The sequence below is a fragment of the Syngnathus scovelli genome, chromosome 5 (assembly GCF_024217435.2).
Source record: "Syngnathus scovelli strain Florida chromosome 5, RoL_Ssco_1.2, whole genome shotgun sequence".
Classification (NCBI taxonomy): Eukaryota; Metazoa; Chordata; class Actinopteri; order Syngnathiformes; family Syngnathidae; genus Syngnathus; species Syngnathus scovelli.
Window position 1 is genome coordinate 9,677,501 of NC_090851.1, and position 13,745 is coordinate 9,691,245.

Below are 13,745 nucleotides of genomic sequence, written 5' to 3' on the forward strand. Positions count from 1 at the left end.
CTCCCTCAAGCAGCAGCAGTAGCAACAACGCTCCCTTAAGAATAGTTTGCCCGAATGTACACTGTAGACTAGAGTCAAATGATGTAAGACCCGCCCCCCCCCCCCCCCCCCCCCCCCCTTCCCCACCATCCTCCTCCCCATCCCTTCTCACTGACCTACTTTTACTCTCATGGCCCATTTTTTCATTAATAGCCCTTGTCCTTTGAAATTAAATTCTGCTTAACTGTAACAAACATCCTAACTTATTCAATGGCTAATGTGGCTAGACGGTTTTGTAAAACAACAATAACAGCAAGACTGCGTGTGGGTGACTTTTATGCTGGAAGGAAAAGGTTTATGGGTGAGTGAAAAGCCAAAACTTGTAAAGGGAAGTGGTGATTGGCAAAGACTCGCTGGTGGCCTTAAAAGTGGAATTCGGGATTCAATCTCTTAGCAAATAGTAGTTGCAGTACAGCAATGATATATTATAAATCATTCTACTTGTCCAACTGTATGTAGGACGTTGTGCAAAAAGTAAAATAATATACTGTTATTTGTAGATTGTTCTTTTTTGTTAAAACAATATCTCTAATACTTTCTGAAGGCAGAATTAAAAACAGCTGAAGTCACACAGCTTGCCTTGTCTACCGATGCACGAAAGGTTAATTATTAAAATTTGATAGATAGTATTATCGTACTATACATGCTGTGCTCGCAGCACATCATTGATGTTGTTTCATTCAGTGGTTAACTATTGATAAACAGCTTGCTTGCCTTATGCATGTGCTCGGTATATCTTTTTCTTCTGTAATCACAGCCAACTCAATAATTTCTCTCATGACAAGTGACATTTCAACAGCCTTTTATTCTTCCCAATTTTCAACCTTTACAATCAAAATAAAGCACATTTTTCATTTCACCATTGCGCATATCCATGTGAAGTGGAGCAAAACATTTTCACTTTATGGACAAGCTTGTCTTTTGGGGGTGTCATTTCCGCAAAAGTTGAGGTGAACGATACAGATTATACAGTAACACGGAGTACAAATCATTGCATTGGGTAGCATGAGCAAATACACAGCACAACCGGGAAGAGCAAAATGACACAACAAGAGGACAATAAAATTACATGTAATAGACAAAATATTAACCAAATATAATAGAAAATAATTAATACAAATAGTGAGCGCAGTATACAAGTGATCGAGACAACTTTACATTTATACATAGTGGCCAAGGCAGGCACCTGGAAGGGAAACTGTTCAAAAGATTGTTTGCTTTTGTGCGACTGCTTGAACTCTGTGCACATTGGGTTTGGTAACAGGGCTGTTCAAAATTCAGAATTAATTTCAATTCAATGGATGATTTTGAAGTGACTCTACCCCACGGGATGTTGAGTGACAGGAAGTGAAAGTGAATTCAATGCAATTCAGAGAAACGCATATACGTAGTATATGGGGAAGAATGAGAGAGTGTATTTCACTAGTGTGCTCCAAATTTACTATGATTGTTTGCATGGAATTTATGTTGTATTTAAACTTGTTTACCGTAAAGCTTCATTGTTGAATACGCTTTCATTTTGCGTCATGAATTTCAGTTTTACTTCCTGCAATTTGAATTTCGATTGCATTGTTGTTTCCTGTTTGCCCCCTCAATTCAATTTCATAATCAACAATTGGAGTTTAGAGGTCATTGTGGATTCACTTCTGAACTTTAGAGAGCCCTGCTTGAGAAGTCGCCGGCCAATGTGAAAATGTGACAAGAGACGGACGGCACAATAAAAGAGGCACCTTAGGAGAAAACCATAGCAGCTTTGCTGGTTTGAAATGGGAGTCATCTTTTTATTAGACACCTACAACATGAAGGTGTGTCCATTCTGTTGTGTAGCCAGCAAGGCTCGTCTTGTGCTTGTCAGCACTGCATAGCCTTAACCGATATGACCAAAGGACTCAAATGTTTGGGACGTTTTTGGTTGGTGTTATAGCGATCAAATCGCCCAAAACAGGAACCAAAGTTGATTCATTCATTTTGTGTGGATGTCTTTTTTTTTTTTTTAACTGCTTTAGATCTTTGAGGCATTTACTCTGTAAATTGTCTGAGCAGTTAAGCACATTAAAGTACAAGACATATGCATCCAATTTTTTATTTTTTTGCCGCATTTTCTTTTTAAAATATATACCTCAAGTATGCAAATGCATGTCACAAATTTTACAATCTAAGTGCTTGAAGTGAAAACGAGGTGTGTGTGTGTCTGTGTGTGTGTGTATGTATGTATGTGTGTGTGTGTGTATAGGCAAAGGACTGACTCTTATTGAAAAAGGATTGTTACTGTACCAATAAAAGATGACGAAAAAAAATTCTTTGGTCAAAGAAATGTTCTTATAATGCCACAACAGATGTGTACGCTGGCCAGAACTATCCCAGACTAAAACGTTCTTATTCTGTCACCTCCCTCAGTGACTGATGTGTTCTTTAAACCGGAGGGACACGTGGGAGGTAGGAGATAATAAAGGGAAACAGTAAGGCTGCTCAATCGAATTTTAATCATAATTATGATTTTGGCTCCAGACAATCTCAAAATATAATCCAGGAGAAATTAAAAATTGGTTTTTCTGTTCTGAGACGCGCATGTATTTATTATTATTATTTTTTAAACGTGTTCAATAAATACTGTTTCAAACATATTCAATAAATGCTGTTCCAATTTAAAAAACAATCGTGATTATGATTTTATTCATAATCGAGCAGCCCTAGGTGACAGTGAAAGTGGATGGAAATCATTTCCTAGCGAGGCCTCATTTTTGCCGACAGCACTAATGGAGTTCTCGTTGCGCAAGCTCGAGCATCTCCCAACTCTTCTTAAACGCGCTTCCAACCACTGCTAGATGCCTTTTGAGAGTCCAATTTCGCATCAGGCCTTGGCCTGATCTCCTCAGTCTACTCAACCTCATTCTCTGCCTCTCTGGTCTCACTGCTGACCTGGCTGCTGTGAGAGTTGCTAGGCAGTGCCAGGTAAGGGTGTTGCGGCAGCGTAGGGGATGGGGACATGGAGACGCCCATGCAGACCTCCATCTGCGCTTTCGTCGCCCCGGTGGACATGGCTCGGTTCTTGAGGCGCAGCTTGTGGGGTAGGGCAGTTGCTTTGACCTCAAATTGGCTCTCCCCGTGCGGCCCGACAGCCGCTGAAGCTTTCTGGTGGTAGCTGCTGATGTCTGAGGACGAGGAGGAGGGGGATTCATCATCAGTCGAAGCCTCCTTGTCGGAGCTTCGGGGGTCCCCGTCGCTAGATGATGTGTCTTTAGCGGAGGAATTCTCTTGGTAGAAGCCATCGGTTCTAGGGCCTCCCTCATAGGTGAGAACTGGAGGCTCTTCGTCCATTGTGTTGAGGTAGCCGTTGTGCTGCGAGAACGCCGACATGCCCTCCTCGGTGCTGTGAATCAGATTAGGAGCAAAGGGGTTCCGGCTCTCAGCTTGCTCAAGGCCGTTCTCCTGAGACCGGCAGCTGTAAGGCCCCTGATGACTCTGGTGCTGCTGTTGGCCATGGTTCCGTGCCAACGGCTCCTCAGAATATTCATACTGCTCACAGTCCATGGTCTTTGTTCTCTCCAGCTTCTCGGCGACCTCGGCGATGGTCACGGAACATTCAGAGAACTTTGAGTTGGAGGTGTGCTGGCCGTGCTGCATCCTGCTCTGCCGCTCATCTGGCCTGTGGCTCTCCATGGGGTAACACCCGCTGCTGGAGCGATACAGGATGACGCTCCTTTGTGACGAAGTGGCTTGGGAGGTGGAAGAGGAGGCCTCCATGAGGCCCTGCTCCTGCTGGTAGTCTATGGCAGACTCAGCCAATTGTGTACTCTGCTGGTGAGGAGACATCAAAGCGGGATGGATGCCATGGTAAACACGGCTTGGCAATCCGTTGGCCATGCCGGCAGAAAGTCCCGTGCTTTCCAGCCTCATCAACTCCATGTTGTGGGGCTCCTTCTTTATGTTGTAGCCCAAAGGTTCGGGGCTGTCCCTTGAGGAGCCATCAGATAAGTCTGACACAGATCCCCGAGGAGAATACTTGGTGAGCGCTGAGTGGCGCTCACCGCGGCTGGGCTGTTCGGTTTCAGAAGAGTCCGAGTTCAGCATCACCTGGGATGCACTGGAGTAGCCGCTACTTGAGAGGTAGGCGTTATTGGGGGTGCCGCTGGTGCTGCTCCCGTTGCTACTTGTGTTACCAGTAGCCGTGCTGCTGGCGATCTGCTGGCTCTTCTCCATGTAGGACGCTGTGCTGATGAGTCCAAAGCGCAACTTGAGCTGAAGCAGTTCTGTTTTTAGACGAACATTCTCTTCATTCAGGGCCATGACCCGGTTCTCTAGAACCATGTCGTTCAGGCGACGTTTTTCCCTTGAGCGCTTTGCTGCTTCGTTGTTCTTCCTCCGTTTTTCCCAATATGAATCGTCCTTTTTCTCATCAGAGATGAATTCCCGCTTGCGCCGGGATGCCACAGTAGGCTTGGAACCCTTAGCCTGGCGGCTGGCCCGTGCCCCGCCCTCTGGAAGAGGGGATGGGAGGTCACTATAACTCGTAAAACTGTCAACCTCCATGGCATTTTTGTTGCTGGTGGATGAGATGTGTAGACTCAGGTTTTCCATTTTTTCCAAGCGGGGGCCGGAGTTGAACTCCAGCAAGTGTGTAGCGAAGATTCACAGGTATCACACAAAGGCTTTGTTAGCTATTCTCACTATGTTGCGGGATCAGCAAAGACTTCCGAATGAGGTATTTGTGCAAATCGAAGAGAGAGCCTCATTGATTTCTCTTGCCACGCGTTTCCTCGATCAGAATGCTCAAGTGTCCAAATTAGCCAAGAAGATTAAAAACAGGTGGAACTCCATGAACACCTTAGACATTGAACTTATTTTTCTTGAGAAAAAAGAAGAAGAAAAGAATTGAGCTTGGATTTTTCAAGATGTTTGGTTTTCTTGGCACACTGCAAGTCTCTGGAGTCTCTCAGTAAGGGAACTGGAGTTTACTACTGTCTTCCCAAATGTTTTGCACGGCTGTGGAGGCCGTCAGGCTGCAGCACTTCTCATCACAGTGGCGTACAGAAGATGTAGGTCAGGCTGTCTACTTTGGGGCTCCCTGAGGATCCAGCTTCAATGCCGCTGTTATATAGTGAGAGAAGAGGCGGGGTGGGGGACAAGAAAAATAGTTAGACTGGCAGTAATAGTCTCTCTGTAGTCATCATAAAATCAATTTCAAATCAAATCAATTTCATTCCAAGCCGAGGTCCACCTGCACACACTCAAAGAAAAGTCACTATATCATTGAGGTGTACCAAAGGTCATTTTGACGTCTTTTTGTTGACTGTGTTTTGAAGTAAGCTCGCACCATAGAAAGGAAAAACAAACTTCCCAAAGTCTACGTGATGCTTGCTTTTCTGGTTTTAATGGAGTCAGAGCGACAATTGTTTTATTCCCTGATTGACACATAAGCTACTGAACTTCCTTGTACTGCTTCAATGTGGTCGCTCAAAAATAAAAAGCCTGCGCCACCCAACATGTCTTGCTACAAAATGGCTTACACTGAATAACTGAATGCAGCTAAAAAGCCGACTGCAGTTATTATTTGATCTCATTTACAGTTAAGAGCATAGTGGTCTGCAACAACCAGTCAGATGTAACTGATTTTGTGGTTGTCTATCGTCTTTAGACAGCAACCTAGTTTACATAAGGGCTGGGTGATATGAGTCATGCGTGCTAACAAGTGGGCCACCGTGCCACCGCTTTCAGTGTAGCTTTCTTTAATTCATTCAAATTACTGTGCCCCTGGATTGATTACCAATTCTGTAGTAGTAAAGTCTTTTCAATTTGATTTCCCCGATCTCAAATGTAAAAATTAACAAGCAGCAATAATAATAATAATAAAGTACAATTTCTGGTTCAGACAATATTTTAGGTTGCTATTTTGTGCAATGTACATAATTTGTCTTTGGCATGCTATTTCCTGTATCCACTGTGGCTGCTGAAACAATGCAAATTCATCCAACTAGATTAATAAAAGGTCTTATATTTTAAATATTTATAAGTCATATAAGTCATATATTAACATTTACATTTAAACTAATTTGACACGCTCCTCTCAGCTGATTTATGCCGTGATGTCATCTATTTGTTATTCAGCACAATGAACCAAAGTTATTTTAAGCAAGCTTAAAAAAAGATTAATCTTAAGATTAATAAATGAAACAATATATATAGTTCCAAAAAATGTAGCCAGTAAACACTACGATAAATGTGTGCTCAACATTCAAATTGAGCATTAGTTACTGCATTACTCAACTTAAGCTAGAACACAATGACTTAGTTACATCATTAACAGTCTTCTTCTTCAACAGTGACGGGAAAAAGAAACCCACAATTTAACCTTGAACCAGCTTGTGTAATTATCAAAATACCTCAGCATTTGTTTAGTCACACTTGTTTTTTCATAACTAGAAGCTAAAGGCATGGCTGGCAACCAAACTAGTATGACTGCCTTTTATCAGCCCTCCGATTTGTTTTTAAACGAACGCGAGTATTGCAACATGAGAGCGACTGGGTTACAACAGATGTGGAAAAATTTAGGGGTCAACCCCTCCTCCTCACTACGAAATATTTTCATAAAGACCACAGAGGGAAGTAAGGGAACAAAGGCGGGTGGGAAGGAAGCTTGCATACGTCTGCGCTGTCCCACTGACCTAGAAAAACGCTAAGCAGTAAACACTCCTCCCGTCTTTGACAGTACGCCATAAAATAGGTCAGTGGGACTACAAGTGAGGGAGGGCGGGAGAAGGAAAGCGTATTAGAGCGCTCTCTATAAATAGTCCAAAAGAAAGAAGGGGGGAGAAGGTTGGATGACAGAAGGAATTCAGCACGATGATATAAAGAGACAAATTTCAATATGTCAATAGCATAATAATCCCGATGAAGGATCAATTTGATCACAACAGTAATTCCCCGTGCACGTTAGAAAGAGCCAGCAAAGCAGCACAGAACAATGAGCATCAGAGGCAGATGAAAAATTATAGCTAGAGATGGCATTGACGTCAGAGCACACACCCATCTCCGCAGCCAAACTCGCGCATAACAGCCTCTCTCTGGACTGCAAGGGGAGGGAGGGAGGGGCTGCTCTGCTTTTTTCCCTTCTTGGGTACGTGCTCTGAATCCGTCTTGTGTAATGTGGGCATTACAGCAGTTACAGTTATGCTGACTTTAAATTATGCAAGGTGTGGGGGAGGGAAGCGGTTAAATCCAACAGTCTGGCTGTCTTTATTAACTACTGTAAAATCAGCCCTACTCCAGACAGAATTTCAGTTTCGGGCTTATTAAGCTCTGAAGCTCTTTCCAGCAACTTTCTACGTGGAGAGGAATGCTTCACCTCTGACCCCCACTGGGACTAGTGTGAGTCAACAGCGAGGTATCCCTGTTCCCCTCCTCCAACTTTTTAAGAGCTCCAACCACACACGTGGAGCGTCCATTTTGCCCCACTGCTTTGTGTCTATAGATTCAATGGAGGGAGATGGAACAAGAGACCACCATAATTTGTGAACTAAAGTGCTCCTGTGTGTACCGATTTGTAGCAGGCATTAAATTACCAAAATGCTCAAATAAAAGCGGGTCCTCTTCTTTAACATACTCAAAATGCTGATAATACATCATAAAAATCTTTATATATTTAAATTTACTCAGGAGGACTTTAGAAAAACCGGACTGGCCATGTGGGGGAAATGACTTCACATCTTTAACAAGCAGGCCCAGCCCCACAGGAAAAAAAAAAAAAGTTGTTGAAAGTTACTTACTGTTCTGTTAATCACACATCATTTATAGGACAAATGAGCAAGCCCTGCAGAAATGTTTTCTCTTTAGGTCAAAGTCAATCTAAGTAGCCTTGCATGCCGTTTGTACGTTCCGTCACCCAAATACAGGTCTGACCTACATTCAAAAGCAGACTGGGAAAGCGCATCACAGACGCTCTGAAAACAGACCAGCTGGCAGCAGGCTGGCTGAAATGGCTCACCAGAACCCGGCCTGCCAGACAAGCCTTTTTCCATGCATTGCATCACATCCTGAATGTTCACTTGTTTCTATTTTCAGCAAAGGCACAACAATGCCATGTTGGGCATCTTTGGGGGGGCTCAGTACTCTTTTAATTCACATTACCACTCAACTAAAATTACCCACATTTGTATATATTTAACACCTTTGTGCTGACGTACTTTAAACGTCTGCTTTCATTATCACATAACAAATAATAGGCAGAGTGTAAACGGGAATCAATTACAGGACCTTTTGTCCCAGGAGACATATTTGCAACTCCCTGCTGCGTACTGGTTATGTCATCCCTTCCGACTCCTTGGCAACACACTGTGCCTTACTTAACAGGCATTTGGAATCAAAAGAAGTCATTTTGGAGATGCGTTGCAGTGAATATGAGGGAAATTAAAACAACCCACACGCGTTTCTTACAGAGAACACCATTTCGCTAAATTGAATATTTTAAATTTACGATCGAATCTTTCATTAATTGAGTTATTTAAATGATCTTCATTATGCTAGCTAAGAGCCATCCATGTGCGTGGAACAAGTGTATTTATAACATTATTAGCCGCGCAAAAGCAAGCAAGCCGCTGCCTCGGTTACTCGCTGGAAAACACCACCGGGAGGAAATTACCTCACCTTGACATTGAACACACACAATGTGAACCACGCGTTTCTAGTCTATTTTTGTTCCGGCTAATAACGCAGTAAAGGGCAAACACAGACACCAACGAGCTCAACAAAAGAATCCAACGTGTTTTGTCCAACGGAACGTCTCGAAGTGACGGGCGCGGGCGGGTTGCCGGCTGGCTGAATCGCCATGTGAACAATAACCGGCCATAACCGGCGTGTCCTCTTCTCTAGAAACATTCAGTAAATAAAAGTCCGCATACAGTAACACTTACTATTGGGAATCATCGGGCGCCTAATTAGGTCTAATAGCCGAACAAAAAGAAGAAAAACAAGAGTGAGGGTCGCGCCGTCAAAACATACCTTTGAATGGTGGAGGAGGGGAACACAACCTTCAGGCTTCCCCGACACAAAAGCTGTCTCGCTCCCGTTTCCTTCTTTTCAGCAGACAAAACCTATCCAGGAAAAAAAAATAATGAAGTTGTTCCTTCAGTGGTGTCCGAGTGCGTTCGGGTCCGCTATCTATCTCCGTGCTCGAGCCGCCCCGTGTTGTGCGCTAGCGGACACTTTGCTCCACTTTGTTGCAGCAGCCTTTCTAGAAATATGTGTTAGTAGGTCAATGGTTGCGTAACAGCTCTTCGGCTGCCTCGTCACGTTTGTGTCCTCTGTGTTTCCACGCGAGAGTATGCGTGTTACATACACGGCACCCGCCACCACCCACCGCGTGTTTCTGTCTCTCCTTCAGCCGTGGAGCACATCCATCTTCCAGCGTGGAGTTTCTTTACAATACGGACAGGAACGCGAGCACACGCGCCATGTCAGACACTACGTGTGGCCTGTGTGGGGGGACACCATTCGCACAGATTGTTTTTATATATTACTTCTGTTGACATCAGATAGAGGTCACGACATGATGTTGACTGTCATTATGTTAAATTCGAACATTTTACACAATAATAATCATATTGTTATTATGAATATAATCATACACAGTTAGAATATGATTATTGACATCACCACCCCATCCCAACAAACATTAAAAAGAAATACGTTGTAACTTTAATTATTCCTAATCGCACTGCATTGTATCATAAATGAATAAGTATTTTTCTAAAGTGTAAACTGTTAAGTCTCTCATACTCTCACACGCTTGAGTGTTGATGTGGGCCTTCAAAGGGTGTGGCCGATAGTTAGAAGATGTGGCGAGTTTGGTCCATTTGCCGCATTCTGTAGGACAGACATGTAAATTGGACTAATTTTGAACTAAATATCTGTTCAATGATAGAAACAATTATTGCATTCAAGAAAAGTGTGAAGTCAGAGAAAAAAAATATCTACTCTGACTTCAATCTGAGGTCATTCAACAATGTGACCCCCATTTGACCATTTATGACTCACACATTTTAGAAATAGCAGATTAACACTGTTCACAACAGGTATTCTTGCATGCCTTTAGAAAATAATTTGCTGATTGGAATCGGGTTCGAATTTCCGGTGCTTTGTGCGGATGTGACATCAAGTGCATTCTCGTGTTAGCTGGTTGTCCCATAGTCGCGACCAGAAGCTATTATTTTGCTGTAATGGATTCTGCATCTGCTCAGACATAGAAAAGTATCAGCTATGTATTAATAGCATAGCTTTGGTGTTGACATAAAGGTAAAAGTCACGGTAATAGGTCGAGAAATGATGAATGCAACCTATGATTTTTCTGCTTTAATAGGAACATTACCCTGCGAGAGGCTGGCGAGACGTTTAGGACGTACCTGACCTCTCACAGCCTGTTCTATTCTATTTCTATACCTCTATAGCAGCTGCCTGTGAATGCCAGTGAATGAATAAAAAAAAACAGTGTAGACATCATTAGACATCATCCTATAATCATCATGATTCACAGGCCCGTCACACCTGTCAGCAACATTATGTGGTACAGTTTGTGCCGTTCTTTAATGGTAATGTTTATGTAGAAAAAAAATACAGTATGTGATTATTTTGTTGATTTCTTCTAACAGGTTGTTATTGGATTAGGATAGTGGATCTTTTTACACATCTAAAGAAATATTCTATAATCATAAATGAAAGATTTAAAAAGCATTTATTTGCACATTTTTTGCCCATATTTAAAATCTAATTTTCATCCTGCATATCAGCAACACTGATGACAAATTATGCCCACCGCCTTCTTTTAAGTTACCGATTCTTTGGCTATAATGATAAAAATTGCGAAAAGTGTAAGAATATCTTGAAACATTGATCATTGACCTTCCTGTAGAGACAGAGACGTTATTTACCCTTGATCATTTGAATGCTTGTGGTAGGGCAGATTAAGGTGATAGAATTTAAATGATTCCGTTCATATTTTGTTTTTAAGCATTTTGTTTATTTGTGTTGTTTCCTTTTTAGTCCTTACCAGCATTTTTTCGGAGCAGTTACATCACCACTAACTTAATCTTGCATTCCCTCTTACACACAGGCATCCGTCCGCACACGCCACATTAGATCATGGCTAGGAACAGCGGCCTTGAACTTGTCTCACTCCTCCCCCCCACCGGTAGTATGTTGTCGAAACCACCAACCCCCATCACTTTGCTACCCTGGCTGATGTCGGTGCTTGCCTAGCAACCAACAACTTCCGGTGTGTGCGTGTGTGTTGTGTGCGTGCGTGCGTGTGTGTGTGTGTGTGTGGGGAGGGGGGGGTCGTACCAGAACAAAGGTGTGCGTGTGCATGTGTGTACGCATGTGTCTGCACGTGTGTGGCTGAATGAATGAATGCATGAATGAATGCATGAATGAATACATGAATGAATGCATGAATGAATGACAACACTGGCTCTTTGATAATGTGATCTGAAGTCAGTCTTGGTACACTTGTCATCTGCACTTAACAGAAGAGAAAATTTAAGAAAACATGCACTGATATCATTTTAAAACTGTGACACTGAATGTATCACGAATTTTATAAAAAAAATTATTTGAATCCAAATTCCCATTTCCTAGCAATAAATTCTAATGTTATGAGAATGAAGTATTTACCCTAACCACCACTAATTGATTATTTGAAGTGTTTCTCAAAGCTATATTGTCTTTTTGCTATCTGATTTGTACTCTCTCAAGTTTTTAATATATTCAGAACCTTCATCTTTCTTCTGCTTATTGGTCAATCCGTCTCCACAAAAGTGGTTTCAAAGGTAAAAATAGCTTTTCTGTGTCTGACGTGATGGATGACTCATGCAGCGTCTTGCTCGTCTCCCTGCGGCTGCACCATTCCACTTATATATCCGCAGCAAGGTTGAGTCAAATTTTGTGTCAGTCAATCGGCAGGCTTTATTCGATCCATACGTATAGTGCATGTATTTATTTCCTTTGATAAATGTTGTTGTAATTTGTTTTGCATTTTATGTTGTCCCAGTGCAAGTCACTGTTGACTTAATCAGTAGATAAGTCTTTTAAATTACTTTATGATTGATTTACTTTTATTTTAGCCTGACCGATAAGAACAAAACATTTGTGTATATGAATCCAATCTTGTTTTTTTTGTAAAGCAAATTATTTGTGTCTTTAATAAAATGCATGGAAAGTGGATCTTGATAAAAAATCCAATTGCAAATCTTGAGAAAATAAAGTACAATTAGATTATTTTTTTTAAACCGTTCAGCCCTTGTTCGTGACTAAAACTAAAATCGTCACCTTAATTGTCTTCATTACACAGTCTTGGAGAACAGCTGCTGAAAGAAGAGCTGCTTGAGTCGAGCCACTTCTTCAGAGAAGCAGATGATCTGAGACTGTTGACAACTGGATCCCCTGAATAGGGATTCTGATACTCCTCACCGCACCACATCAGCTGACCCTCATCCGGACCCATGCGGATGGCTTCTCCTGGAAACTGTCCAAACATCACATAGCACACAGAGGATGAGGGCTAGCCTTAACAAGCTCCCTTGGAGATGGCCCAGGACAACACCCATGAATTTAAACTGCACATAGTGGACATCCCAAAGGCAAAGCTGACAACCAGGAGGCCTCGAACCAAATGCCTGGAGGAGGCGCTGTGATTACTGCACTGAAGGCCTATTGTGGGGCCTGTGGCAAGCCGTGTAGCCCGCAAAGTGTCCCGTCATGCTCAGACACTCCCAAATCCAAATGAATCGATAAGGACTGCAGGCTAAGAGTTATGTGTGCAGCGGTAGCACCACTTAGTGGCAAAAGACAAAAACACGTGGTGGGGGAAAGTTTTTTTCCCCCCGCTTAATTAAAGTAATCTAAGACCTCACTATTAAACTCCCGTGTCAAAAGTCATCGACAAGTGTTTCCTCACAAATTAATCAGTTGTTGGTGGAGCAGGAGAAGACTTGTGGAGGCTCAGAAGGTCATCTGCCTGTGGCTCTGCTCCTAAAAATCACATCCAGCTTTTAGTTTCTTTGCTTCACTTTCTCTTGTATATTTAACTCTTGGGTGATATATTATTTAAAATCATAAATCTTGTTTATTTTTATTTGAAACCAACAAAGACTGTATTGACATTTTAACAATGACACAACATTAAATTATTTGACATGAAAAACATGAAAATGTGTATTTCCAGTGTCAGCACCCAATAATATAATCTATGTCATGCATTGTAAAAATATTGAATAAGCCCCACTGAAGGAAAACACACTACAGAGATGATAGCAAATTAATAGTCTGAAGTGAGATTTGTTAAATCACATTCACATATAGACAGAGCATGTGGGGACAGTAACAGGATAGTGCTGAAGGTTCAACTCAGGTTGCGCACTCACACACGTGCGTCCATAGACACAAAAGCCTCCATTGTTGTAGTACAAGCAGCCTGCTGGCAAACTTCCTCCACATACACATGCTGTACACTGACCTCTCTGTCTCTTGGCCAGCTGTCAAAGTTTCCATGCTATGACAGCGATATGATGAAATTCAGCAAATGTTTTTGACCATGGTGGTGTGTGTGTGCATGTACTGGAGTTTCACTTAAAGTCTCTATTAGTAAACACTAATGGTACTACTTCCATTACTACGACTGTGTGCATGTGTGTGTCTGTGTGTCGGTTCAAATCAGGACA

General features: G+C 42.3%; 1 protein-coding gene across 2 annotated transcripts; it reads right to left on the minus strand.

Moving 5' to 3' along the window:
• Window positions 1–824: 824 nt before the first annotated feature.
• nfil3-5 (nuclear factor, interleukin 3 regulated, member 5) lies at window positions 825–9,336 on the minus strand. 2 transcript variants are annotated; one of them, XM_049720191.2, is made up of 2 exons: window positions 9,034–9,336; window positions 825–5,127 (listed from the first exon to the last, which is right to left on the minus strand). In XM_049720191.2, exon 2 carries the CDS (start codon window positions 4,615–4,617, stop codon window positions 2,917–2,919), a length of 1,701 nt encoding a protein of 566 aa, XP_049576148.1. In that variant the 5' UTR covers window positions 4,618–5,127; window positions 9,034–9,336; the 3' UTR covers window positions 825–2,916. The 2 variants fall into 2 exon arrangements, with proteins under 2 accessions (XP_049576148.1, XP_049576149.1); XM_049720192.2 differs by lacking the exon at window positions 9,034–9,336 and adding an exon at window positions 7,803–8,991.
• Between the last annotated feature and the right edge of the window lie 4,409 nt (window positions 9,337–13,745).

Excerpts from the sequence above, each read along its gene's own strand:
- nfil3-5 (XM_049720191.2), bottom strand. The coding sequence starts at position 4,617 with ATGGAAAACCTGAGTCTACACATCTCATCCACCAGCAACAAAAATGCC.